Genomic DNA, 27,632 nt, shown 5'->3' with positions numbered 1-27,632 from the left:
CAGCTGTTTGGAGGGAGTGCCATGGTCAGGAACATGCTGCCGAGTTTCGACTGGCCTCTTCATGGCCAACGGCTGCCTGAAGGGCCGAGGATGGCACCACACAGTTGTCAGGGATGTTGAGGGCCTGGCAGTGAGGACTTCCATCTGCTTGTGTGGTTCTCATCAGTGAGAGGAGGATGCTGGTGGCAGAAGACGCCCGACCTGGGTGTACAGGTGCAACACCAAGTCCTCAAGGCTGCACACACGTTTCCTGCAATCATCTTTTCTCAGCGTCCTCTCTTTCCCCTCCCCTGGGTTCTGCTTCTTCAGAGAAAAGCAGGGAAAAACGGTGGGCGGCACCTGCGTCCAGGGCAGCCAGCAAGGTGGGAGATGGAGCAGCCCCGCAGCAGATGACCGCAGGCATATCTCAGGGCCGGAGGCGGTAGCGCACGGGGACCTCATGTTCTGGCTGCAGCAGGCCGAAGCCATACCTGCTAAGGTCAAACTCGGGCACCTCCACATCGGTGTCGAGAAGCTCCAGGTCAAAGTGCAGCAGCACCAGGGACACAAATCTGCAAAGAGATGGTGGCATTGGTGGCGTAGATGGAGTGGGGGAGGGCATCCGTCTGGAATAAGGGGGGCCGGCACCCCTGGGAGTAACTGGGTGCCTTTGCTCTGCTCCCTTCCATGTTTGCTGGACTCATTGAGGTCAGGCAGCGCTGGGTAAATTCAGGCTCAGGGGCTGTGGTAGGTGTCACTGCTACACATGGGTGGGACCCCTCTGACTGGCAGCCATGCAGACTTCACATTGAGAAGCCATGGAACCTGGTCCCACAGGCTCTGTGGGAAGGGAGGAGCCCCCAGTCCCACAGACAATGGGGTGTGGAAGGCAGCTCAACCGCAGCTGCCCTAGCCTGGGCTCTTAAAGCAGCCGGGCTGAGCACAGTTCACTTGCAACTCTTCTGAGCCCTCAAGCCCACACTCAGGCCCTTCCCCCCTCCTGCTTCCGTGAGCTCCTGGAAGCCTTTGGGTGTCTTCGTGGGGTCAGCAGCAGGCCCTGGGTTTCTCCAGATCTTCCCTGACATTGGTGAGAACGCTGCACCACACACCGGCCTTCAATAAGACAAATGTGCTCTACTGCCACCTGCAGGAACGCTGTCATCATGCCATGGGGCCAGCTCCCTGCATGGTCTCTCTCCTGCCCCTGCCATTGCTTCTACAGTGCTTCTACGAGAGCACTCGCACCCTGCCACCGTGTCCCACCCATCCACCTGACTCAAGGCCTAATGAGGACTGAACACAGGCGGGTATCCTTCACTCATGCAGGAAGCAGGCACAGAGGGCACCTGCCTCTGGACAAGGGAGCCAGGCACTTAGGGGCTTGTGGCCTTCATTGAGCTCCTTCCCCAACCCTGGGACTTGGCTTACCAACTACTCTCAGAGGGCAGAGGAAGAGTCCTTCCCAGATCTGGGGTTTGAAGGCACCACAGGAGTGTGTGTCATGTGTGAGTCTCGGAGCCCACACCTGGATGTGAATCCTGTACCTCCAGGTACCAGGTGCATGACCGTGGTCCATGACCTGGCATGTCCAGGTCCAATTTCAGGCAGACACTGACCAAGTCTGGATGCTACGGATTGGGGGAGATTCTGTAATGGATTGAAACCTGCTATGCTGGACGCAAAGCTTAGGATCCACACTTGCTTTCCATCTGTCCAAAGCCATGTAGGCGTGGGAGCAACAGTCAGCCAGAGCTACAGTGATTGTCCGAACACTTGACTCCATGCCAATGCTAATGATGTAGCATGGCAGGACTGGCGCCCAGCAGGAGCTTCATGGTAGCTCCCATACGAGATGGCACTACAGCAGCCAGAGAGAACACACAGCTCCCCATGGGGCAGCCCAGCAGTGCCGAAGCCCATGACCTGTCCAGGCGTACATCCCACACCGCTCTGCAGCCGGCCTCACTGCTTCTGAGCCAGTTAACCTGTGGGCAGAGGGCCCTGGCTTCTGAATGTCAAGTCCAGCTTCCTCGCTTCCATAACCTCAGGATGCAGACTGCATGCTGTCATGCAGGATCAGTGTTAGGTGTTGCAGTAGACCCAATTACATGATGATGTCCATTTTCCAACTGAGAAAACTGAAGCCTGAAGGTGAATATGCCTATCTGCTTAGCATCACAGTTGCATGTTCATAATAATATGTCGCGTGCATCAGATGTCTACTGGGAGCTGGGCAGTAGGTTAAGTAAGATTCATCTTGTCCTGACACCCCTGGGATGTGATTAAAACCCATATCTTGTTGCCACAGCTGACAGCAAACCCAGGCTAGAGGGGACAAGGCACATGGCAGAACGTCCAGTCCAATCTGTCTGTGACCCTGGGGATGAAGGCTCTGGGGGCCTAGGAAGAGGATGCTTGAGGTTCCCAGCCCCCACAGGCTGACCAGAGCCAAGCAGCTCTGCGCACCCAGCAGTAGCTGCAGGTGGATGCTATGGTTAGCTGAACACGCGTCCACATTTGGGTGGGAACGACCCACTGCCAGATCAGATCATTTCACATGAAACCAGCAATCTGGCTTTTATGTGAGCTCTTGCAGTTTTTAGGTTGGCATACATTTTGCAAAAAAAAAAAAAAAAAAAAAAGAAAGAAAACACAAATAAATAGATCTGTGGGCTGGACAGGCTCCCCAGCTGGCCACGGGGCGGCTCAACCCTAAACCCTAAACTCTCCAGGGTGTAGCTCGGGTTCTCGGGTGGGCATGCCAACCACAGGGAGGAGAAGCAGTCAGCCGGCCCCCACTCACTGCCCAGCCCTGCCCACTAGACCCCACCCCACCCCAGGCTCCACCCTGACCCCACATCCCACCCAGCCCCTGCCCCACGTACTGCTTGATGCTGTTAGTGGCGAAGGTCCGTCCCAGGCACTGGTTGTGCCCTGCTCCCCAGGGCAGGCTGTAGTTCTTCAGGCGTTTTCCGTCCTTGTAAAAGTCTTTCTTCACTGAGCCATCAGGGTTCAAGAATCGGTCATACTTAAATACCTAAAACAGTCAGAAGGCTGGTTTGGGGCTCCATTCCCACCACAAGTGGGCCCTGAGGAAACTACGTGAGGATGCTTCTCCCCATCTGCTTGATGGAAGGCCGAGGAAGCGTGAAGGCCAACCGAGAGCTGTGAGTTCTGGCAAGTAGAGGCCTCCTGTGGCTGGCTGTGCAGCCACACAGGCAGTTCCCTTGGATGCTGTTTGATCTCAAATTGCACGGATCTGTCTGCGTGTGAGCGTGTTCCAGGTATGACAACTCCAAGGGCACACGCTAAACCAAGCTTCAAGAATTCTTCAGGTACTTTGTCTTTGAGACAAAGGGACATAACTTTTTTTTTTTTTAACTTTTAAATGTATGTTTCTTTTTTAACCTCCATTTTGTAAGTATATATTGTTCTGTTCATGTACAACAATTTTTTTTTAAGAGAGAATGCCAATTGCCTTTAGTTAGATTGCTGAGTGATAAGGTTAGCACTGCGTTTGAGCCCAGGGATTGACTAGGAATGAAAAGATGGTAAAAGATAGGAATGGACCAGTGGGTCAATTAGTGGTAGGTGGACGGATGAGTGGATGGAGTAGGCAGATGGATGGATGGATGGATGGACGGATGCATGGAAGGATGGATGGATGGGTGGGTGGGTGGTGAGCTGATGGATAGATGAATGAGTGGATTTATGTATATATGGGTAAATGACTGTATCAGTGATGAATGGATGAACAGATGGAGGAGATGGGTGGATGGATGCATAGAGTGGTACATGGATGGATGGATAGATGAATGAATGAATGAATGCCTGGAGAGATGGATGGATGGACATGGGAGTAGAGGGGTAGATGAGCTGAAGGACAGATGAATAAATGGATGTATGCATGCATGGACAGAAAGATGCATGCATTGACTGTCAGTGATGGGTAAACACATGGGGTAGATGGGTGGATGGATGATGGCTGGATGAGCATGTGGTATGGGACCTAGATTACTATCTGGTAAACATCCAACGGGCAAAGTGTTGAAACCCTTGGGTACAAGACAATCAATGGTCACTGCCAGGCACTTGGAAGGCCTTTTCATCACCTTCTCTCATTTGGTCATCCAGTCTACCCTATGAAGCAGCAGGAGTGGCCATCAGGCCTATATCACAGATGAGGCAGCAGACACGGGGAGGCGGCACCAGGTGACACAGCCTGGGTGGTCACATGGCAAGCAGACAGAGGCATGCCTGCCCCCTTCACAGCCCCTCATGTGCCATACATCCTACACTTACCTCTGGGTCTGGGTATATCTCTGGGTCCCTCTGGGGGCTCAGGAAGGGAAAGAGAAGGAGGCGGTCACCACGTCGCAGGGCAAATTCCCGCCCATCTGCCAAGGGCAAGGCCATGTCCGTCACGACCTCACGGGTGATGAAGGGTGCAGCCGTGAGCCTGAGGCTCTCACTCAGTACACTGTCTGCACGGGGCAGGAGCAAGAGAGAGTCAGTGGGTAGCCCTCTCACCTGCTCCGATGCTACCCCTGCCCTCATTGCACAAGGGAAGATAAGGCAGCCCAGAGAGGCAGCATGACTTGCCCATGGTCACACAACAAGGGGAGAAAAAGCAATGAGATGTGGTCTTTGGGGTCCATCAAAGACTCCCCAACATGAGTGGCTCTGGGCCTGACTCAGAGAAGTTATCAGGACCTGGGGAGGAAGTGGGGCCATGAACAGCAGTGATTTCCACCAGCCCAGCACACTCTCCCCTTCGGGACAGGAGCTCCACCATCCTCCGCAGGAGGGACCAGCCCTCCCACCCCCAGGGATCAGGGCTATTGATACTCTCAGCTGCTGGGGTGGGGCCCTGACCCGGCCAATCTCAGAAGCCTTCTGAGATCCAGGATTTGTTCGGGATGGGGCATGCAACCCAAGAAGAACCAATGAGACGCATCCTTGGGACTCTGTGAGGGAATGGCATGAGAGGCAAGTCCTCCTCGGCGGTCCAGGGCAGTCAGCCGCAAGCTGCTAGCAGCTGGAGACAGGGGCTGAACCAATGTGAGTCTTGGTGACACTGTTCAAGCGGCTAGATCCACCTCTGCCTAAAGGCAACACCCCTGAACTTCCTAGTGACACTGTCTAAATAGTCCCCTGTCCTGGACCCACCATGATGGCGCAACTGGCTAATCTTCTACTTGCAAATGCCAGGATCCCATATGAGTGCCAGTGCATGTTCTGGCTGCTCTACTTCCCATCCAGCTCCCTGCCAGTGGCCTGGAAAAGCAACAGAGGATGGCCCAAAGCCTTGGGTCTCTGCACCTGCATGGGAGACCCAGAAAAAGCTCCTAGCTCCTGGCTTCAGATTGCCTTGGCTCCAGCCTTTGCAGCCATTTGGAAAGTGAACCAGTGGGTGGAAGATGTTTTTCTCTGTCTTTCCTTCTCTCTGTAAATCTGCCTTTCCAATACAAAATAAATCTTAATAATACATATATTTTTTAAGTTCCTGTCCTGTTCAGCATGTTTTTAAGTTGGCTTTTCTGTTACCTGCAACCAGAAGTCTATGGAGACCTTGAGCCTGGACAGAGGCCATGGGTGTGGAGTTGCTGAGTCAGGTGGGGTGAGACAGGGCTGGGGCGAGGGGCAGTTGGGTCCTGTGAGGGGCGGGGCTATGGGGAGCCCCTAAAGGCCCAGTCCTGGGGGCTGTCTTGGAGGATTAGCCTATCTCACCAAGCACAGGCATGTTGTCTAGAATCTTCTGTGGAAGGGCAGTCCTCTGCAAGGCTGGCTGCTCCAGGGTTCGCTCGAGCTCACGGCGGACGGCAGCCAGGGCCTCGGGGTTCTTGAGGAGGAAGAGCAGCAGCCAGAAGGCGGCAGGTCCCATGTTCCCCTGCAAAGGGAAGGAGCCGGTCAGGCCACGAGGGAGCAGAAAGGAGCGCTCTGTGCCATGGACACAAACCTGGCTGAAGCCTAGGGCACGGTTGAGGCAGAAGGGGGTTCTCAAGCCTGCCAGCAGCAGCTGGCTGACAAACGGGAGGCAGGATGAAGAGAACAGAGGCAGGACAGTCGAGGCCCTACAAGAGCTCATGGGTTTTCCCCTGTCCAGGAGCCCAAGAAGTAGACGAGACTCGGGGCACACAGCCCGGTGGGTGAGACCAGAGCTAACTGGCATGCACCACCGAGTATTGCTGAGTGATTGTTATGCCACAACAGCTGGCTGGCACATCGTCCACAGCTCTGCTTCCAAGCTCAGTCATCCTTAGCACAGTCCAAGAGGCAAAATTTCATATGTGACAATGCTCTTGGCCCCTTCAACGAATAAGTGGGGGGGGGGGGGGCGAAAGGTGTGTGTGAGGCAAAGCAGTACAGACCACGAATGACCACAGGAGCCATCAGTTTCTCAGACAAAGATCATACTGCACTTCCTAACAGATTAAACAGGGAAGCGCCTGGCGCCTCTGCCTCCAATGCCTGCTCCCTCACTGAACATCCCTATACCCATTTCAGCCTCAGCTGCTCGGCGTTCATCAGTGGTCCAGACGTGCGGGGAAATCGCAACTAGCTTCGGTGTGAGAGAAGGCCTTTGTCTACCAGAGGCGACTGCCCTGTCCACCCGAGTCACTAGAGCATGACACCATCATTCAACGTTGCTGACGCAGTCATTCTGTAACCGACATAACCGCACATGGGCAGGAAAGCGCCGGCAGGGAGGGGTCAGAACAAACACTTGCAAGCAGGACCCACATTCATCAGCATGGCCAACGAGAGGACCCACGGACGGCCACAGGAAGTAGTGCTGCCTGCACTGACCTGCCTGGGCTAGCTCTGTAATTTCTTTATCTACAATGATTTTGCAATAAAAGCCAAAGCTCTTGTTCTTCCTACATCCTCTTTACAGAGTGAGATGGACGCCTGGGAAGAGAAGCGGTGACTGGTTCAAGGTCGCCAGGCAGCGGCAAAGCCGGAACTCCACCCTGGTGTGTGCCTGGCGCTGCTGCCGCCCCCTCATTCAGCTGAGCTGGGGTGCACAGGAAGGGGAACCCACAGCCCCTGCATGCCCCCCGTCCCCGGACCTTTCCAGCACCATGAAGAGGTGATCAGGAAGAAGGCAAAGCAGGCACAGGCAGGGAGGAAAGAAACGTGACTGCTGGGACGCCTCCTGACAGCTGACGGCATGCACGTGGACAGAGCAGGACAGCAGGCCACCCGCTGCCTGGCCGCTCAGGGCTGGAGGGAAGCCTGTCCTGCGTGGACCCCCTTCTGCCCCTCAGCCCACCTCCTCCCTACTTCTCAGAGCCACCTCCGCCCCTTCCCAGACCTCAACTCCCAGGCTGGAGGATTCTCACGTCCACTCCCACGTCCTCATGGGGGACCCTGCTTCCACCCTGACTCTTTTACTTACAGTCCTCGGGCGTTCCCACTTCGCCCAGAGGAAACTCCAGGCCCTGGCTGACGGGGACCTGCTGGGCCCTGTGGTCTCATGCTTCAGCTTTGCTCTGCTTTGGGCTATTTCTAAATACCTGGCACGCCCCACCCCTGGGCCTTCGCGCCGCTGACCCCCCAGAGTGGAACACTGTCCCCCGTGTCTCCAGCAAGTTCCCAAGCCGAGAGGCCTCCCCGCCCCCTCCACCAGGAGACCTCCCCCCCCCCGGATCTCCCAGCTCCCAGGCCCCGTTTTCTGTCCTGCACATCAGCACCTCCAATCTCTCAGGCCTGTTCCTTTCCCTGCTGCCCCTTTGCCTCCCATGACCAAAGCGGGGAGCAACATGAGGCAGGGCCTTGGAGGTGGGGAGTGAGCCCTCAGTATCCCAGTGATTCCTCTAAGCCACAGTCTGCACGTCTCAGTGTCAAGGTCGCGAAAACCCATGAAGGGCACAGAAATGGTGCCAGGCTCTAGAGAACAAAGGCTGAGTTAGCAGATGTAATACATGACCCTGGACAAGACGCTAAGCCAAGACAGGCACAAGAGGAGGTGCCTGGGACATGGGACAAAACAGGATGACGGTCCTGACATGCAGTAATCATCCTGACACTGTTTCTTGTTCTGTGGTCTCCTGGGAGACGTCCACGGAAGAGACAAAGCCTAGAGCCTGGCTGTCGGCAGCGCGTTCCCGGTTACCCAGCACAGTCACGCCCACGGGGGACAGGGACGAGGCACACGGCAGCCAGTGTTCACCAGTGGGGACCCTGGTGAAGCCTAGAGAGGAATTCACAAAGCTGTTGCTGAAACTCAGCTGTAGCCTAATACATTTTTCCAAAAGAAAAGCAAAGGCCACTGCATGGATGTGTTCCTGGGGCAGACGGCAGCCACACCCGCCCTCACTCACATACAAGCTCACACATATGCCTGCAGTGTTTGGTCATACACACACACCACACACGTGTCCACACCCACCTGTGTGGCCCAGAGCTGCAGCACCAGAGCCCGTGCCTGCATCTTGTCCGACACGCCCATCTCCTGCAGGTGCAGCAGGTAGCTCTCCAGCCAGCTGCTCCGCTGAGCTCGGGTGGCCAGCGTGGTTGGGGACAGCAGCTTCCACAGGCGACTTTTGACACTGCACGCAAGGTCCTTATCCCCTGCATGGACAAAACACACAAGAGGAGAGTTTCAGATTTCTCCCCCCCGCCAATCTGTGGCCACCTGGCCCGGGCCTCTCGGGAAGTCACAAGCTCTTTGAGCATCACTCCATGAGGATGTGTGCTTTCTGTGCGAAAGAGGCCAGGGTGGCTGAAAACTCCGGCAGGAAGTCCTAGAGAGGTGGCCTTCTCATGATGTGCCACCCTCAGGAGCCGGGGCCTTGTCCCTTGCCAGCTGGAGCCTTGTCTGTTTTGTTCATCTGTCTCCAGTCCTGGGCCCCAGGAGGTGTGCAGTAAAGATGCCCTCAATGACTGGGCAGGGAAAGAAGCTGGAGCAGCATGCCCCTTTCCCACGCCTGACTCAGAGCAGGAGCAGCCCACACGGTGGGCAGACTCAGGGCAGCACTGCTCACAGGAAGACGATGGAAGTGGTCCTTCATGGGGGCATGTGTCTGGCGCAGGGGGTAAGCTGACACTCAGGAAGCCTGCACCCCATAGCCATGTGGCTGGAGCCTGGGTCCCTGCTTGCTCCTAATTGCAGCTCCCCACTGACACGTACCCTGGGAGGCAGCAAGAGGTTGAGTCAGCAGTCCAGCCGCAGTCATGGTGGACACATGGGGCGTGACCCAGTGAATGGACATGTGGGGCGTGACCTAGCAGATGAACACGTGGGGCTTGACCCAGCAGATGCGTCTCTCCGCTTTCCAAATAAGTATGAATAAGCACAAAGAAAAAGAAACAGCCTGGCGGGAAGGCAGGCATCCAGGGAGAACACAGCTGGGTCTCACACCATCTCCAGGGAGGGCAGGTCCAGGAGCAGGCCCTGGTGAACTGAAGGGTCCTGGTGGCCCCAACTCAGCCCCTAGAGCAGCTGCTTGGGCACGGTGGAGAAGCAGGTCCAGCATGGTCAGGGTTGGCATTTTCAAAACAAGCAGAGTCCCCTAGATTTTTTTTTTTAATTTTTAAGATTTTTAAGATTTATTTATTTTTTATTGAACTGGCAGATCTACAGAGAGGAAGAAAGACAGACCTTCCACCCGCTGTTTCACTCTCTAAGGGGTCTCTACAGCCCAGAGCCAAGCCAATCCGAAGCCCGAAGCCTCCTCCAGGACTCCTATGCAGGTACAGGATCCCAAGGCTTTAGGCCATGCTCTATTGCCGTCCCAGACCACTGGCAGGGAACTGGATGGGAAATGGAGTAGCCAGGACATGAACTGGCACCCATTTGGGATTCTAGCACGTGCAAGGTGAGGATTTAGTCCCTGGGTCATTGCACCAGGCCCAGAATCTGCTGATGTTTAAGGATGGCATCCAAGTGAGATTTCTAACCACTGGGCAGTTTACAAGAGCGGCTCTGGTGTTCAGCAGGTCTGACATTCCACAAGCCCCACACAGTGGGAAAACTGAACCCCACGCAGACACCGATGGGCCTCAAGGCTGCCTGCTAGGGGGATCAGGGAAAGCTGACGGCCCTGCCTGATGGGTCCTTCTACACACAGTTTTAGGCCACACGGTGATGCTCCAAGGATACACAGACACACAAAAATGGTTTTCTTGAGTCACCTCCAGCAAGAGAGGGAGTCACCTTGAACGGCCATGCAGTTCTGGCGTGTGAGAAACTGTCCCCCTGACAGTGACCTCCAAGCCCGTATGCCAGAAGGTCCAACTGCCTGGCTCTTCCTCTGGCTGCACATCATAGCATCTTCGAAAGGGAAGAAGATGGCGGGTGCACTTATCTTCCTAAGGAAGGCAGGGGACAGGCACTTGGACTAGTGGTAAAGCACCAGTTAAGATGCCTGTGTCCTGCATCAGAATGCCTGGGACCCACGCCCAGCTCCAGCTCCTGACTCCAGCTTCCTGTCATCGCGGACACTGGGATGGCAGATGATGGCTCAGCTGCGCCTCTGCCGCCCCTGGCTCCTGCCCAGGGCCTTGGTGGGCACTTGGGGAGAACTCTGTATCTCTCTCTCACACACCCTCCCTTCTCCCTTTCTACCGTCATTCTCTGCGTTCTGACCACACAGCTGCCGTCATGAACATCTTTAATGGCCGTGAGCACAGGAGGGCGCCAGGGAGCGAGACGCAAACTCCAACTCAGGTGCTCTGGGAGAGCCAAGGACAACAGTGGCATCATACACCTGTCCCCTGTTTTCCCTCCAAGAGGCAGTGCAGCCTTCTATCAGATGCTATGATTCTTTGAGTTAAGAATACCTCTTCCTCAAAGCAACATTTAAATAAAATGCCCAGAAAGTACCACCCACTTGCCAGGGGCTCTCTAACTGCTCCCCCACCACATTCCCTGCTTTCTGCAGAGAGCACCGGGCTGAATGGTCGAAGGTCCCAGAAGGCCAATTTTCTTCTGAAATACATTTACTTTTTAAAACACGGGGACACAATGCATACACATGGTTGGTAACAAAAGGAAACTGTTGACTCTTAAATTTAAAAAAAGAAAAGCTAAAAAAAAAAAAAACCCTGTAATTCAAATGGAAATAATGTACAAAGTAAATTTATTTCCACCCTATCCCTATCTTCTCCAAAGCAAAATCCTCTCTCTCTCTCTCTCTCTCTCTCTCTCTCTCTCTCTCTCTCTCTCACTGTAAAACCACGTCACTGGGGGCGGGGGGAGGGGTCTGCACCTTGCGCTCCTCTTGGCACAGATTTCTTCCTATCCAGAACATTGCATTCTGCCTCCCAGCTGCATAGTTTGCCTTTATATGGATACACGTCTGATAATCCCTCCTGGTGGACATTCACGTCATTTCCAGCGTCACTGTTCCGAGCAACACGACACCAAGGACCTTAACCTATCTGCACACGTGTGCAGGCACCTGTGCAGGATAACGGCCCAGAAATGAAAGGGTGGGAACAAAGGATGTGCCGAAAGAGGCTGCACAGCCTCACCGCCTCCCCCTCTCATCCGAAAACCTCTCATCCCATAAACGTGGCCAACTTTGTCCCCACGCCTCTGGCCCCAGCCCCAAATCAAACACCGCTCCTCAACACCGCCACCTGCTGCCCACACCGGGAAACACAACCCTCCCACATGGAACCCCAGGGGGTGAGGAAGATGATGGAAGTTACCCAGACACCCAGGCTGCCCAGGGGTCTCTGAGCCCAAGACAGCGCAAGAGGGAAACCCGACAGTCCCTGGAGAAGCAGTCAGCGCGAGGACACGGCAGGTACTTCCTATGCACAGAGATTTTGTGAAGTTTCTGTTTTGTGTCTAAGACAAACGGTTTGACTTCTGAGTGTAGGCTTCCTGACCCCTGTTACTGCTTAAGTCGTTTTTATCATTGATTTTCTAGGGTTTGCCAGGTCCGGGATCAGACCATCTGCAAGCAGGGATGGTTTCATTTCTTTACCCATTCTTATCTCTGTCATTGATTTCTCTTGTTGAACAGCACAGGCTAATTCCTCTAAAAGACTTGATGTTAACCAAGGACCACGGGGTACTGTTAGAAAATCCCCATGTTGCAAATAATAGATAAAATCTCTTCCTAAACATGCAGAGACAAATATACAATGCATTTGTTTCTATTTGTGAGAACATAGAAAATTGTGTGTGTGTGTGTGTGTGTGTGTGTGTGTGTGTGTGTGTTGGGGGTGCTGTGCGGGTGCTGCAGGGGTGCTGTGGGGGTGCTGGGGTGCTGTGCGGGTGCTGCAGGGGTGCTGTGAGGGTGTTGGGGGTGCTGTGGGGGTGTTGGGGTGCTGTGGGGGAGTTAGGGTGCTGTGGTGGGGGTGCTGTGTGTCAGTGGGCTAAGCCACAGCTTGTGATGCCAAAATCCCCTATCAGAGCACTGGTTCAAGTTCTGATTATTCTGTTTCCCTCCAGCAAACACACCTGGGGAGGCAGCAGGAGATGGCCCAAGTGCTTGGAACCCTGCCGCCCATGTAGGACCCCTGGATGGGGTTCCTGGCTCCTGGCCCCTGGCTTTGGCAAGACCCAGTTCCCACTTTTGTATCCATTTGGGGGAATAAACCAGTACCTCACAGGTCTGTGCATGTGTGAGCTGCAAACATGGCCTTCCAGGAGCGGGGAGCTGGGCTTGGGCGAGCGGATACTGTTACTTTGCGTCTCTGAAACAATAATGGCAAGATTCTGCTTCTTTCACAGTGAGGTTCACCTGCGCTTCTTGTGAATACAGGCAGGAATAAGGAGGCCGACAAAGAAGCGCTTTGAACTCTGAACTCCAAAGAGCTCAAGCTGGTCTGGCACACAGCAGCCCTCGGCAAACAGGGTTCTCTGCTCTCTCAGCCCAAACAGTCACTCTCTGAGGAAGAACCTACCACTCTGCCCATCCTACAGGTGAGATCACTGAGGCAGAGACAGACCACACAGATGCGAGGAGGTGGAATTAGGAAACCACCTCAAGCCTCTAGACCACAAGAGCCCGAGTCGGCCTTAATCATTCCCTTCAGAGAGAGGTGCTGGGGCAGGAAGCAGTGACCCCCCCAAGTCAAGCCTTCCCCCTCAGCAAGCCTCTGCTGCAAGAACTTGCAACCTCGACACACATGCTCCGCTCAGCTTTCTCACAACACCCAGCAAGTGGGAGATTTGATTTCACACGGGCCCTGTGAGGCTCAGAACACACATTATTAACCAAGACCCCTACCTGCCCCCAGGGGACCCTTCTCCGCAGGAAGTCTCAGACGCCGAGGCCCAGGACCCCATGGCGCCGGGACACAGAATCCCTACCAACACCAAGTCCTCTCTGTGGACCTGAAAGCGGGTGGGGTAGAATTCTACTCCACGCTGATGTGGAAATGCTCAGTGAGAGCTCCCCACGACAGGGCACTTCTTCGCGCACGGCACCTCCACGTCACGAGAGCGCAGGACGCTGCCTCCATTGGAGAGCAGTGGGCTTGACCCTGCATCCCCTGGAACGCCTGTTCAAGTCCCAGCTGCTACACTTGCAATCCAACTGCCTGCTGATACGCCTGGAAGACAGCAACAGTGGCTGCCATCGGTTTGGGAGACCTGGCTGGAGTTCTGGGCTCCTGCCTCCTGACTAGGGCTCAACCACAGTCCTTGTGGCCACTCGGGGGAGGTTTCTCTGTCTGTTCCTCTGTCACTCTGCCTTTCAAATAAATAAATCTTTTTTTTTGTTTGTTTTTTTAGTGCAAAGTTGTGTATTCAAAAGGAAGACAACAGACAATTCTGCACCTGCGTGCGTAGTTACCTGCTTAGAGAAAGCTCTGCCAGGATCTACCCCAAGCTAACAACACTGGCTACCTCTGTGGACCAGGATGTTTGGCTGGGCGGGGAAGAAAGTAGAAAACTCTTTTCTTGTTTTATAATAAGCACGAACAACATGCAAAAATGATAAGGCACACTCACCCACGCCCATGATTCTTATGCCCTACTCTGTGCTGGCTCAGAAATTCTAGCTCTGGTCTAAGTCCTATTTTCCCAGCAACAGGAATCCTACCACATCCCAGGGCATCCCACGGTCCTCCTGCCCATGTTGTGTTTGATGCCTGTCTGGGGAGGCCCCAACAACCCCCCGGGACCTGCATGGAGCTTACCTGCCGACAGGGAGCCTTGAGCCAGTTTTGGGAGCAGCAGGTCGAGCTGGCGGAAGGTGTGGAAGACCTCGGCCGAGTGGGTGCGATCCTGAGCCTGGCTCTGCTGGGTGCGTGGTGAAGCCTCCACTCCATACAGGGTCAAGTAGCCGGCCCTGGCGACAGCAACAGCAGCCCGTGGGCCTTCCTGGACGCTCACGGCCAAACCCTCATGGTGGCCCAAGTGCTTCTTCCTTCATTCGTTTACCTGGAGTATACCTGCTATTTCTGCTGGTGCTAGACTGCTCTGGGGATGGTGGCTCAGGGCGGCCCGCCTGATCGCTACGCTGTCCCTCAGTGGACATTCAGGGTATGAACATGGGATGATGGCTGGATGTGGTCGGCAGGGGGACCACGGATGGCTGGTTAGACTCTCACTCTGGGAAGCCAGAGCTTGGGAGAGAATGGTGGGCGTTATGCTTCCAACCTCAGAGCCCTCCAGGCCACAATTCCTATTCCCTGCTTTCCCCCAGAGCTCCCTCACGCAGCCTAAGCCTCCACGCCGGCAGGAACCGGGAGCTGAGAGCAGCTCCTGGCCCAGCCCAGTCCAACCAGGAAGGCGTCCTCCCCGGGCGTGGTGAGCAGCACGCGTGGCCTCTAGAGGGCGCTCGGCGCCGCAGGGAAAACCAGCGTGGGCAGGAGGAGCTGCAGAGGACGAGGTGGGAGCGTGGGTGGAAATGGCAACATGGGTGATGCGGGGGTGCCAGGGAGCAGTACTCCCCGCGAGGGGCAGAAGCAGCCAGGAGCCTGCGCGGGGTGAGGGGCGGCAGAGGCACCTGCTGTCTGCAGATGCTCCACCCTCGTCTCACCCCTGCCTCTCAGCCTCCCACCCGATGTCTCTGCCTTTGCACACGGACATGAGGTGGACACAGTCCTTGGGAGTCTGGGAGATGTCTCTAGATCCTTCCAGGACCGGACCAGTGACAGCCTTGGCTGCTCTGTGCGCTCCAGTGTGCGAGCAAAGGAAGGGACCTCACTTCCACACACAGGGGTTCATGGCTGACGCTGCAGACTCGAGCCAGCGCTGCGCCAACCCAGCTAGGGACCCCAGGGCAAATGACTTGGGTGCTACTGAGCCTCGGTTTTCTCTTCTGTCAAATGGGTGTGGAGAGAAGCAGCTCAGGGAGCGGTCAGTGAGTCACACCCAGTCTTCAGCCTGGAGCCCTTGTCCATCTGGCTCCACGAGCCCCTGGATGCTGGCGCTCCATTGCAGGGATTCCTCCATCACATTGGTCCCTCTCTGTTTCCCCCTGGAGGAGCGGCTTTGTGAGTGCCCGATCCCGCTGCATCCCACAATGGGAGGCAGGACAGCCCATCTCTAGTCCAGATTGACAAGGTTAGGGTCTTAGGTTGGTCACTCCTGCTGCCCGAGTCTTGTCTGTGTGGTCTGTGAAACCCCAAAGCTGGGAAGCCATGGGACACAGTGCTCTCTGCTTCCTCTGCTCCCACTCCACGTGACCTGAGGTCTGTGCCCACTGGTGTCTCCTTAGCAAGTCCCGGCTTACGGGGTCGGGGGTAGGGGAGACGCGTGTGCCGACAGAGACGCAGTGTCTCCCTTGTAGCCTTTGCCCCAAGCCTTCCAGACCACCTCCCCCACCCGCCAAGCCTGTGCAGCCCTGGCCCTGCAACTGGCGTCTAGCCCAGAACCAGCAAGCTCACCTGAGCAGGGAGCTGTAGGCAAACTCAAGCAGCCCTGCCTGATGCCAGCCGCCACCTGCGTCGCCCAGCAGGACGGTGCGGAGGTTGCTGTCCATGGCCTCTGTGAGAACCTGCAGGTCTCTGTGGAGCAGAGTCCTAAGACAGGGAACCGTGAATGTGAGCGACACGTCTCCCCATCTCCCCGCCCATCACAGGCACCTCCCCTCCAAAGCTGCTGACAGCCGGGCCCGACGCCTTCAGCACCGTCATCGCCAGTCACGGGCGGCAGTTACCGTTTGCCATGCTAAGTGTCATTATCTCATTCCCTCTTCGGATAAATCTAAGGGGTAACTGTTGCTCTCACGACACTGATTTTACAAAGGACAAACTTGGGCTCAGAGAGGAAAGTGATCTGCTCCAGGCCACACGCCTGGAAGTGGACGGTGGGCAATGAGATGGATCCTTCCAACTGCACGGTCTGACTCTGCACTGGGATGGTTCGGCCCTGCCTGGGAAGGAAGGAGCCAACTCTCTCCCTGCAGTGAAAAGCTGGGAGACCTTCCTGATGCTGAACTCCTGGGATTGAGGACTCGACTAGGAGACATGAAAGAGAGGAACCCAGGCTCTCCCAGCTCTTGTGCATGGAGCGAGAGCAGCAAGGGATCCATCCCTACCATCATAGGGTGGAGCACAGGCAACGGTTAGCAGTGCCACCTGGTGGCCACAGCAAGAACAGTGGCGAGTTCCAGCGCTTTCACCACCTGCTGACTGGGAGAAGGAATTCTTGAGTTAGCCTGGGATGCTTGGATAATTCACCTGGGAAATCCCTCAGAGGAGATACGAGAATTCCCAGGAAATAGTAGCTTTTGGACGTTCATGTTGACCACTGGCAAATAAATAAGAGGCACGATCCACGTGAACTCATGTGATGTGAAGGGCTTGGCACATTGCAAGTGCTCCACAGACAGGTGCGGGCCCTGGGCCTGACCCTGACCCAGCTGCTCCGCTTACTCCACTCCAAACACCAGTCCTCAGTGGAGACAACGGCCCTCAACAAAGGTGGAGGCCATGTCTGAGAGCCCTCACACGAGCTTGTGAAGAATTCTAGACATTCTTGGAGCCAACACTGAGGACACCAGAGTCCTCCCAGGGGGTGGGGGGAAAGGAAGCCATGAACTATGGACTCCTGTTGTTAAAGGGTCTCCAGGGAGCCAGCCTGGGACAGGAGAAGACAGGACACCCAGGCTCAGAGACTGCTGGCCATTGTCCCACGGGCCAAGGTCAACTCATCTGAGTGCTCTCCACGTGCGCCTGGCACCTTGGCTTCCATTGTCCTGCCACAGAGAAATTTCTCGATGCTCTTCCTAACTCCCCGGGTTCTTCCTGCACACAGATCGCTGAAGATCACCTGGACCTGTGAGCTCTGTGGGCTCTGACTGGTCCCATAGCTCGGGCAGAAGAGAAAGGACGAGGGGGTCTGCAGGCCCAGGTTCAAATCCCAGCCCCGTCACTTATTAGCAGTAGATCTCAGGCAAGTCCCTTCATGTTCTTCATCTTTAGAATAAGAACAGAAATTCCCAACTCGAGGTTGATGCACAGGCATGTACACGCCCCTGTGAGGACCAACATGTTGGTAGAGAGGAGTGAGCTGGCACCTGTAATGTCAACACTCCCCACTGGACCACAGGTTCAAGTCCCAGCTGCTCCGCTTCCAGTCCAGCTCCTTGCTGATGCATCTGGGAAAGCAGTAGAAAAAGTCCCCACATCCTTGGCCCCTGACACTCCTGTGGGAGACCTAGAGGGAGTTTTGGGCTCCTGGCTTTACCTTGGCCATTGTGGCCATGTGGGAAGTGAACCAGCAGATAGAAGATCTTTTTCTCTAACTTTAAAATAAATAAATAAATCTTAGGAAGTGAAAGCAAGTATGCTTTCAAACACCTGCCTGTGGTAGGCATGGGTGGGGGAGGGGCGAGGTGGTCATCACCAGGTTGCCCCTGTATCCAGGACAGTGACAAGGTACAGAAGCCCTCAGATGTCAGCTGAATGAATGCAGAGCGAATGTCTCCTCCTTTTAAAAATCACCTTAAACAATATCCATTGAATTAACGTATTTGAAAATTCAAAAGAGAGCCAGACAGAGATCTCCCATCCCCTGGTTCACTCCCCAGGTGTCTGCAGCAGTCGGACGAGGCTGAGGCCAAGACCACAGAATTCCGTCCAGGCTTCCCTCATGGGTGGCAGGGACCCACGTATCTGTGCCATCACCTGCTGCCTTGCGGGATGCACATCAGCAGGAAGCTGGCACTGGAAGCAGAGCTGGGGCTGGAACCCAGGTGCTCTGACACAGGACGCGGTGCCCTGGAGTCTCCTGAGTGCTGCACCAAATGCCGGCCCCTCGCAAGTCATCTAGGCGATCCAATTGCTCCGTCCTTGCTCAGTGGGTGTCGGAGAGCAGTCACGTCTCTGAACCCCCGTCCTCATGTGTGTAATGGGGCTGCACATCACACAGCCTCCTGAGCTGGGAAGGCCAATACGAGCTACTGTGTGATTCTGGACCTCGAGAAAGGACTCAGAAAGTCATTCCTACCTATTTGCCTTCATTCAGCAGGTAAGGAAACAGACTCCGGGGGTGGAAAGTGACTGCCAAGTGGTACAGCCAGGATTTGAACCTGGGTCTGGCTTCATCTAACTGCTCACGCTAAAATCAGGGGTGCCTCCTGCAAGGATGAGCTACAGGGATCAAAGTATTCTTGGGGCGTTGGGTTGGTCTGTTTTTATTTTAACAGACAGAGTGTTCCTACTGGACACCTGCACTGGGTACAAGAGAACCCCTCAGGACTTGGCCCACCCGGACAGAAGCAGGCACCGTCCCCCAGCACTCACGGTTTCATCCTGGCCTTCTCATCACTGGGGTTGTAATGGGGCAGCTGCACATCAAAAATCCTCTCCATGAGGAAGGTGGCGTAGGCGTGGAAGTCCAGCCTGGTGCGAGGCTCCCACACCACCGTGTCGTAGGAGTGCGGGTCCAGAAGGACGGTGACATACCTGCCTCCCACCAGCACCTGCGGAGAGCCAACAGTGCCAGAGGGAGGGGTGTCACTGTGAGCAACAGCCACTTTCACTGGTCATGCTCCCCACGGGCCAGACACAGAACAGACAGCACGGCCTTAGCTTCCCCTCTCCACCACCCTGCAGGGTAAGGACCATCACTTGCCCACTTATAGCTAAAAATGTGAGACTCAGAGAAGACCCCCAAGCTGAGAAGTGAGTGGCAAAGCAGCTGGCACCGGGTCTCAGTGCTTTACCAAACACTCCCTTTCAGGCGGCCACCTTGGTTGTCTTGGATGGATAGACAGACAGATAGATGGAAGGATGGATGGAAGTGACAGAAAGAAGGAAATGAGAGGAGAGGGGAGGGGAGAGAAAGGAGAGCAGAGAGGAGAACAGAGGGGTGGGAAGGGGAGAGGAGAGGAGACGAGCTGACTGGCTTCTCAGTAAACCCTGTGGGTACAATGACGAATGGGGGAGTGGAAAGATGGATCAATGAATCTATCTTGAATGGAAGGTGGGTGAGTGGGTAACTACAACTTGGTTAGGAACTGAATGTATGAATGAGTGTTCAGGACATGGATGACAGGTACTACGTCATCCTTGTCGAACCATCTGAAGGATGGATGGAAGTCAGAGGCTTGGGAAATGGAGGAAGGGGTGAGAGTTGTTTCAGTGGACATTGGGGGGATGTAGGGACAGAGTGGACAGACATCAGAGACTGAGTAACAGATACACGGGTGCATCCAACTGGATGGGTACTGGGTGCATGGTGGACAGAGGATATTGGATGAATAGAGAGCTGCTGGACCAGAGTCCAGGGAGATGGTGGATGGAGGTGTGATGGACCTGCAATGAATGAAGGAAGGAAGGATGCTGGGCAGATGCTGTGAAAGGGCCAGAGTGGAGGTTAGATGGACAGGTGGTTGTGGGACAGACAGGAGTTGAACAGCTGGATGGAGATGCACTGATTGGATGTCTAAGTCCCAGACAGACACTGAAGCAGGCATAGCTTGAAGTCATGAAGAGGACAGAGGAGTGTGCAGGGGACAGACACCGGGAAGCACTGGAGGTGCAGTGTGTAGAGACAGCAAGTTGGCTAGAGCAGGGGACGGAGGGAGGGCGGGCAGGCTGGTGCCCAGGCGGCTGCGCAAGGCCTCAGTGCACCTCCGCTGTGCGCCCAACTACTCCTTTCCCTCCCAACGAGGGGGCACACGCGGTACGTACAGTAAAGATGTCCCCATGCTTCTCCTTCATCCGTGCCAGGAAGCCGGCGGCATCCTTCCCGAACTCCAAGGCATGACCCAGCCAAGGAATGGTGCCGGTATCCAGAGGGGGCTCACCAGGTCGCCTGCGGAAGCCACAGTGGGGGTCACTACTTGATCAAGCAAGGAAGGGGAGGGCACGGCGGGAGGGGGCATCTGGGCAGCGGGAGCAGGGATGGCATCTCAGGAGCGTTTGCTGAAGAGGCTCAGTACGCGGTGCCTTGTTTCACAGCAACAAGAGTCACAAAATGCGCCAACTTGAGCACGTTTATACCGGACGCCACCCCAGGCCAAGCCTCATCCCACCCCACCCGCTGTGTGAGGGAGGGGCTGTTCAAGGACCACAAAGCAGGCCTTGTAATATGCATTCCCAGGGGACCCTAAACCCCAAGGTAAAACCCCAAGGTAAAACCCTTGGGTTTTTTTTTAATTATTTATTTTCATCTTATTTGAAATGCAGAGTCATACAAGGAGGGATCTTTCATCTGCTGGTTCACTCGCCAAATGCCCCCATCAGCCAGGACTGGGCCAGGCTAAGCCAGAAACCAAGGGCTCCCACTTGGGGTGGTGGGTCTCTGCTGCAGAGCCAGCACCTGCTCTTCCCAGGGTATGCACTATAGGAAGCTGGATCAGCAGCCAGGATGGGGGCATGAACCAGTCTTGCATTACAGGAAGCAGGGGTGCCCAGTGGTGTAGTAAGCCATTACACCCAACACCCACCCGAGACCCATGTTACTGTTGTGAGCTGTCAGAGCCTCGGGCATCTGCCGAATGACTGAGTCAGTGAGTCATCACAGGGCTTCTCACTACGAACTAGGTCACCACCGACCTGCCCCGGGAACGGGGAAGAGGGAAGGGAGCAAACAAGCAAACAAAAGCAAAAGAAAAGGTGCCAGTGTTGTGGCATAATGAGTAAAGCCATCATTGACAGTGCCGGCATTCCAGCTAGACTCTGGTTCAAGTCCCGGCTGCTTCACCGCCCACCAACCCCCCGTTGATGTGCCTGAGCAGGTAGCAAACAATGTTCCAAGTCCCTGGGCTCCTGAACCCATGTGGGAGACACGGAAGACGCTTCTGGCTCCTGGCTTCCACCTGGCCCTGCCCCAGCCATTGTGGCCATTTGGGAGTGAACCAGTGGATAGAAGATATCTTTCTTTGTATCTTTGCCTTTCAAATAAATAAAATAAATCTTATATATATAAAAAAAAACAAAACTCTGCCAGGGAGTGAAAACCACCATAAGAAAACATGGAAACTCAACCTCAAAAAGATAAACATCCCAAGTTAAAAATATACAGATTTGAACACTCTCCAAAGCAGATTCACAAACGGCCAATGCGAAGAGGTTCCAGCCGCTGGGGAAATGCGAACTCAAACCACAGTGAGGCGCCGCTTGCTCCGCGAGGGTGACCACGAGAAGTGAAAGTGCTGAGGAAAGAAGAGCGTGATGGCCAGGATGTGGAGCCCCCAGAACCCTGGACACCGCTGGGGGGTCTGTGGGACAGTGTGGCTGCCCGGGAGCCAGAGCGGCTGCTCCTCTAAGCCTGGATCCCTACCTGTAACCCCTGCCTCCCCGAGCAAAAGGACGGCAAACACAAGTCCTTGCACACAGCACTGCTCACACTGCGGCAGCATGCGGAGGAGCTGGACACGGACACAGCCACGCCCGACCTCAGGGCCACGGGTGCACACCCCACACCGCTGCGTGCTGCTCGCTCACCCAGAGAAACAAGGGCTGAGTCATACAAACCGCCCGACGCAGGAGCCAGACACAAGGGCTGCCCACGTGTGTGGCCTTTCTCCAGAGCAGACAGCAGCACAGACACGGGACAGTGGCACAGGCCTGCAGGGACAGGAGGAGAGGCGACAGAGAGGGACTGCTCTTGGGGAACGGCTTCTTTCAGGAGTGATGAAAAAACATTGTGGAATGAGAGCGACCTGATGTTTACACAACCCTGTGAATATGCTGAAAACCACAGCATCGCGCGCTTTCAAAAGAGCATTTTTGTTCAATATTTATTTGAAAGGCAAAGTTACAGAGTGAGGAGAGAGTTCCTCCCAGCCGCTGTTGCACGGCTTAAATGCCTGCAATAGGGTGAGGGTTAGGCCAAGAGACCTGGCACTCCATCCAGGTCTCCCATGTGGATGCCAGAGGCACAAGCACTTGGGCCATCTTCCATTTGTTTTCCTAGGCCCTAAGCAGGGAACTGGATCAGAAGTGAAACAGCCAGGACATGAACCAACTACCATTTTCAGTGCTGACATTGCAAGCAGCAGCTTAACCCACCACACCACAAAGCCCCAGTAGAGTGACCTATTAGACATGTAAATTCTATCTCATTGAATAAAAAAGAAGGGAGAGGTAAGACAGTGTGGGGGCTAATTTACAGAAGGTGGCCAAGGAGGGGCTCTGTGGGGTGAGAAGAGGGCATTCTGGGAAGAGTGAGGACATGATGGACAGTGGGGACAGCAAGTGCCAAGGCCCTTGGGCACCGATATATTTGGGGAGGATTTCAAGACAGCCTGAGTGGAGAATGTGGGGTTCAGGGGTGAGTGACAATGTTAGACGTAACCCCGTGGGCTACGAGGATCTGAAGGCCAAAGCGAGCGTTTTTGTGCCAAGCACGATGGAGGGGACTTGACAAAGAGACCATGCTGACCACCCAGAGTGCCACTGTGGAGGAAGCAGAGGCCCACACTGACCACCCCACACTGACCAGGCGTGGCACCCAACTCCCCCTTCCGAACTTGGGGGGCTTTGGCTCCTCAACCAGCACGGACTTCTCTTTCCCCAGCTCCCCCGTCACTGTGCCTCCTGCTCCCTTGGTGCCAGCCTGTGCAACATAAAGCAACTTCCTTGCAACTTTTCCGGGGCAGGAGAGGCTTTCTTTTTCCTGCCCTTTATCCCCAGGAGCCCATGTTATTTCTGGCAGCTTTCTCTTTCCCTGGCTAAATCCTGAGGAGATGCCAACAAAGGCAGGAAACTGGGAGCCAGGAGCCTGTCCCCCTATACTCCCACCCTTACCCTAATGGGGCTGGTGACTCCCTCCACCCCCTCAGCCCAGGTCCAGGCCACATTCCAGGGTGACTGCGTGGCGGCTAGCAGGCCCGGAGAAGGCTATTTCAGGGTCTGCGGTCTCCGGCCGACACTCTCACTTCTTGGGGCCCTGCCAGCTTAGGGTGGAGAGACGTCGGACTTGACCCAGGCACGCTCAGACATCTGTTTCAACTCTCCCCCTGGAGTTCAATCCCAGGGCCTGGAGTCCTCTTTGAAAAGCACCTACTTGCTATGCTCAGACCTCACCGCCAGCCCTGCCACCTGCTCTGTGCCGTTCTTCCTCCCAGTCCTCTGCAAACCCGAGGGCAGGGCCTTCCTGGAGGCTGCCAGGTCAGATGGGACGAGCCCGAGGCCACCATCGGAGCTCAGAGAGCAGCACCCGCTTCCAGGAGTCGGGAAGAGGATCACAGGAGCCGACTCCAGGCCACAGCACCTGCCACCCAGAGAGGTGGCACCCCTCAGCACTGCTGGTCAGTGGCAGGGGAGGGACGACTGTGCAGTCTTGCAACTCCACCACATTGAGCGAGGTCAGCCTAAGTTCCCACCCAACGCGCATTCCCCGGCCTTCCCCCAGGGCCTCCCACATCTGTCTCCCAGATTATAACCCATACAGCAGCTGGCAGCTGTGTTCCTCTGACCTGCTCATCCATGGTGCCAGCCCAATGCTCCCTTTCTGTGACAGAGGGGACCCGTAGTATGGCTTAGAAAGGGCACTGTCGGGCCCGGCGCAGTGGCTCAGTGGTTATGGTCCTCGCCTTGCACGCCCGGGATCCCATGTGGGCACCGGTTCTAATCCCGGCAGCCCCGCTTCCCTTCCAGCTTCCTGCCTGTGGCCTGGGAAAGCAGTCGAGGACGGCCCAAAGTTTTGGGACCCTGCACCCACGTGGGAGACCCGGAAGAGGCTCCTGGCTTCGGATCAGCATAGTATCGGCCCGTTGCGCTCACTTGGGGAGTGAATCATCGGACGGAAGATCTTCCTCTCTGTCTCTCCTCTCTGTATATCCGCCTTTCCAATAAAAACATAATAAAAATAAATCTTCAAAAAAAAAAAAAAGGGCATTGTCGTCTATGACCATATCACCTTGAACGCGCCCGATCTCGTCTGATCTCGGAAGCTAAGCAGGGTCGGCCCGAGAGGTGGAGTTGCAACGTGGTGGTTAGTACTTGGATGGGAGAAAGGGCATTGTCCCAGAGTCTGGGTTGTTAGAGTCTTCACGAGAAATCAGCAGTTCCTGTGTGTGGGATTCCCTAGTTTCCCCAACACGCTCCCCCCCCAGGGCGCAATCCCACTGTGGGTGGCCATCTATAACTGCCCCCTGTGCCCAAGAATTCCACATCCCACACAAGAGCCAACACTGCCCTGGAGTCCCCAGGCATTCTTACTTGATATCACTTCCAATTCTGGTCTCCCTGCAAAGGGGCCTTCAACCAGGGCACCCCTGCACCTGCCACGCAACAGCAAGGCATTCAGCAGCTGAGGGCTGGAGAGGCCAGCTCCAGGCCTAGGTGGGGAAACGCAAGGCCCAGCAAGCAAGAAGGATGCTTCTGACTCCCTCGTGGCCAAGCACTAGCCCCAGCAGCTCACAAGTCAGACTCCCAGCCCGCTTCCCTCTCCCAGGAGAAAGCAACTGCAGAACTGGACTGAGCAAGTTGTGCAGTAACCAGAATCCGGAATCCTAGAAACTTGGGTTCTCTATTATAATCATCATCATCATCATCGTTATTCTCAGGTAGGATATTCAGCAATGACAGAAGACATCTTTAAAACCTGCATTCACAACCGTCCAGTCACAGTATGGGAGCACGGGAGTCCTTATTTTTTGCATCCTTTTCTTGATAATTAAACTTTTTCACAGTTAAGAAAAAAAATCCACATTTTCAGTGTTGGAGGTAAAAAAAAAAAAAAAAACAATGGCGAGCTGGCAGAAGCAGTGTTGTCTCCAAGGACAAGCATGACTTTGCAAGTGGGCAAGATGTGAATATGACTCCTGAGGGACCATGGGCAAGACACTAAACCCTTCCAAGCCTTGGCTACACGAGGCGGGCGATGAGGTCACCCCAAGGCTTGGTCAAGGGAAAGGAATGAGCCGAGAGGTGGAACGCCTTGCTTGTCATGACCCAATCTGTGGTCAGCCTGTACGTAGCACCGGCGGGCACCTGCCTCGCTGGCCGACATTTGCTTTTCTCTCCTCCACAGGCTCCAGCTGGCAGTTCCAGCTCTTATTATTGAACATTTCAGGTTCTGTGGCCTTGGCGTGGTCAGAGCATTCATCTAAGGCGTGGAGAGAGTCAGGACACTGTTTGCTGGGAGTTAAGGATTCATCCTGGGGCCTGTAGTAGTGGTGAAGCGGGCTGGGCCACCACCTGTGATGCCAGCAGCCCAGTCAGGCACCAGTTCGAGTCCTGGCCGCTCCACTTCCAGGCCAGCTCCCTGCTAATGCCTGGGAAAGCCACAGGAGATATTGTAGGTCGTTTAGTCCCATCGCCCACAAGGAACCAGGCTCTAGCTCCGGCCTGGCTCAGACCTGGCTGGGTGATCATTTGGGGAGTGAACTAACAGATCAAAGATGTCTTTCTCCCCACCATTTGTCTTTCAAATAAATCTTGAAAAACCAGTTCTTGAAGTCCAGGGTTTGAATCCAGACAGACACTGAGCAGTGCCTGGCCTTTAGGAGCCAGGGTGACCAGAGACTACCCCGCCCCCACCCTCAAGCTGAGCTGGGGAAAGAAAATGAGATAATGGGGCCCCATGGAGTGCTCCTGAGTAGACAGAGCCTCCTCAAGCTTCTGGCACCCCATTCTCATGCTTATCCCCAATACTCACTTGCCGAGTTCCTAAGGCACTCAGTCCCAAAGACGAACTGGGTCAGCAGACCAGTCAATGGCATGAGCGAGCCAAAATAACATTAACTCTGCAAGGACCCCGTTTTGAACACCACGCAACTGAGGCAGAAACGGTTTCTCCACCTGTCCTAGGGGTCTCCACATGGCAAGAGCGCCCCCGTCCCCTGCCACCCACGGTCCAGTCACTGGCCACGCAGCCACCCCAGCCCCACGAGGGCAATGTAGGCCACAGCAGGGACGCTGGAAACAGCAGAAAGGTCAGTGATGGGGACATAAGTGAAAGGGGAAAAGAGAAATTTAACAATCTACTGAGGCTGTGGTGCGTCACCCAGATGACTAAAAGGGCAAACTCGGTCACTGGACATCAGAACTAAGACCTGCAGGAAACCGGCCACTAGCCTGGACACCCCTCTGCATGGTGTCCAGACCTGGGAGACAGCCCGTCCCTCCCCGGGACATGGCCCCGAGGCCGTTACCCCCTTCTCAGGCAGACGACGGAATGTCTGGTTTTAAATTTCACCCGAAAAGCGGGTGGCGGTGGTGGAGACACACAGTGAACGTATTGTTCGAAAACCCAACTGACGTGGTGTTTAGAAGCAAAAAGGCTCCCAGTGTCTCCAGATACATCCCCCCTCGAAATATGTGCGCGCCCCCTCTCTCTGTTACCCACAGTTTCATGTCTATAAATACATCTAGGAGCACTTTGAAAAACATCCGAGACAGAACACACACAGCAACAAAAGCAAGCAAGGGAAGCAGAAAGAAGATATTGATGGGAAACCCTTGAATTCCCATTCATGGGTGCTCCGAGAGCCAGCTCGCGGGGCAGCGGGACGGGGACTAATGCCCAGCGCACCCAGGAAGTGGGCGAGGGTGCCGCAGGAATGCTATGGGCTAACTTTGCAACTCTACTGTAAATTCCAAAGTAATCCAAAGTATATATATTTCAAAATCTGGCAAGTTCCACCCAAGCAGAGCCGTAGTCAGGCCAGGGAAGAAAGGAAGGGGACTGGAGCCAGCCAGGAGAGGCTCTTAATGCCAGTGGGACGAAGGGGTGTTTGAATTCAAATTCCACTATTCTACCCACAGTTTGGTTGTTTTTGAAAATCTTTATATAAGAAGAAAAAGACCTAGTGCTCTCTGAGGCATAAGAGTTTGCCAGTTTGTTCCAAAATCGCAACGGGCCCCATGGCGAGCCACGTGCAAGAGCTTGGGCTCCCAGGGCCTGGATGCTCCCATCTGTGTAATGGACAAAGCCACCACATAGGACTGCAGAAGGCAGGGCAGGACTGGATCCACGTGAAGCTTGCAGGTTCCACATGCTGTCCCTGCACCCACTCCTGACATCCACAGACTCTTACCGCCCAATTTCTTCTCCTCCCGCGGGTGTGTGTGTGTGTGTGTGTGTGTGTGTGTGTGGTGGCGGCGGACGGTTCCAGCCCTACGGGACTGACCCGTGTCCCCTTATCTTTCCGCACCCCTCCTTCCCACCCTGAGTCTCCCTGGCAGGGCAGCTCGGCACAGCCCCCTCCTCCGGGTGGGTCCCAGGCCTCCCGCGCCGAGGCGGACACTCACCGCGCGCGCCGGTGGCCCAGCAGTAGTAGCAGCAGCAGCGCCGCGGCCAGCAGGCCGAAGAGCAGCGCCCAGGGCATGGCAGC

The 27,632-nt window shown here is 55.2% G+C and overlaps 1 protein-coding gene across 1 annotated transcript; it reads right to left on the bottom strand.

The window, feature by feature from the left end:
* Positions 1–170: 170 nt before the first annotated feature.
* On the bottom strand, positions 171–27,632 carry PTGIS (prostaglandin I2 synthase). The gene is made up of 10 exons (XM_040981059.1): positions 27,550–27,632; positions 20,035–20,158; positions 18,643–18,821; positions 15,781–15,915; positions 14,086–14,237; positions 8,375–8,556; positions 5,710–5,869; positions 4,282–4,463; positions 2,865–3,016; positions 171–551 (listed from the first exon to the last, which is right to left on the bottom strand). Exons 1-10 carry the CDS (start codon positions 27,624–27,626, stop codon positions 407–409), a joined length of 1,488 nt encoding a protein of 495 aa, XP_040836993.1. The 5' UTR covers positions 27,627–27,632; the 3' UTR covers positions 171–406.

This window comes from Ochotona curzoniae, unplaced genomic scaffold (genome assembly GCF_017591425.1).
Source record: "Ochotona curzoniae isolate NIBS_2020 unplaced genomic scaffold, NIBS_Ocur_1.0 contig_3520, whole genome shotgun sequence".
In the NCBI taxonomy this organism is placed as follows: Eukaryota; Metazoa; Chordata; class Mammalia; order Lagomorpha; family Ochotonidae; genus Ochotona; species Ochotona curzoniae.
This window is presented reverse-complemented; position numbering and strand designations above follow the sequence as displayed.

What these genes read in the sequence shown, in the direction of transcription:
- PTGIS (XM_040981059.1), bottom strand. Translation starts at nt 27,626, where the DNA reads ATGCCCTGGGCGCTGCTCTTCGGCCTGCTGGCCGCGGCGCTGCTGCTG. An exon ending in GCCTACAGCTCCCTGCTCAG is followed by an intron (nt 14,238 to 15,780) that starts GTGAGCTTGCTG and finishes TGCTGTCGCCAG; the next exon opens with GGCCGGCTACTTGACCCTGT. An exon ending in GCCACTAACAGCATCAAGCA is followed by an intron (nt 552 to 2,864) that starts GTACGTGGGGCA and finishes ATCTCTTTGCAG; the next exon opens with ATTTGTGTCCCTGGTGCTGC.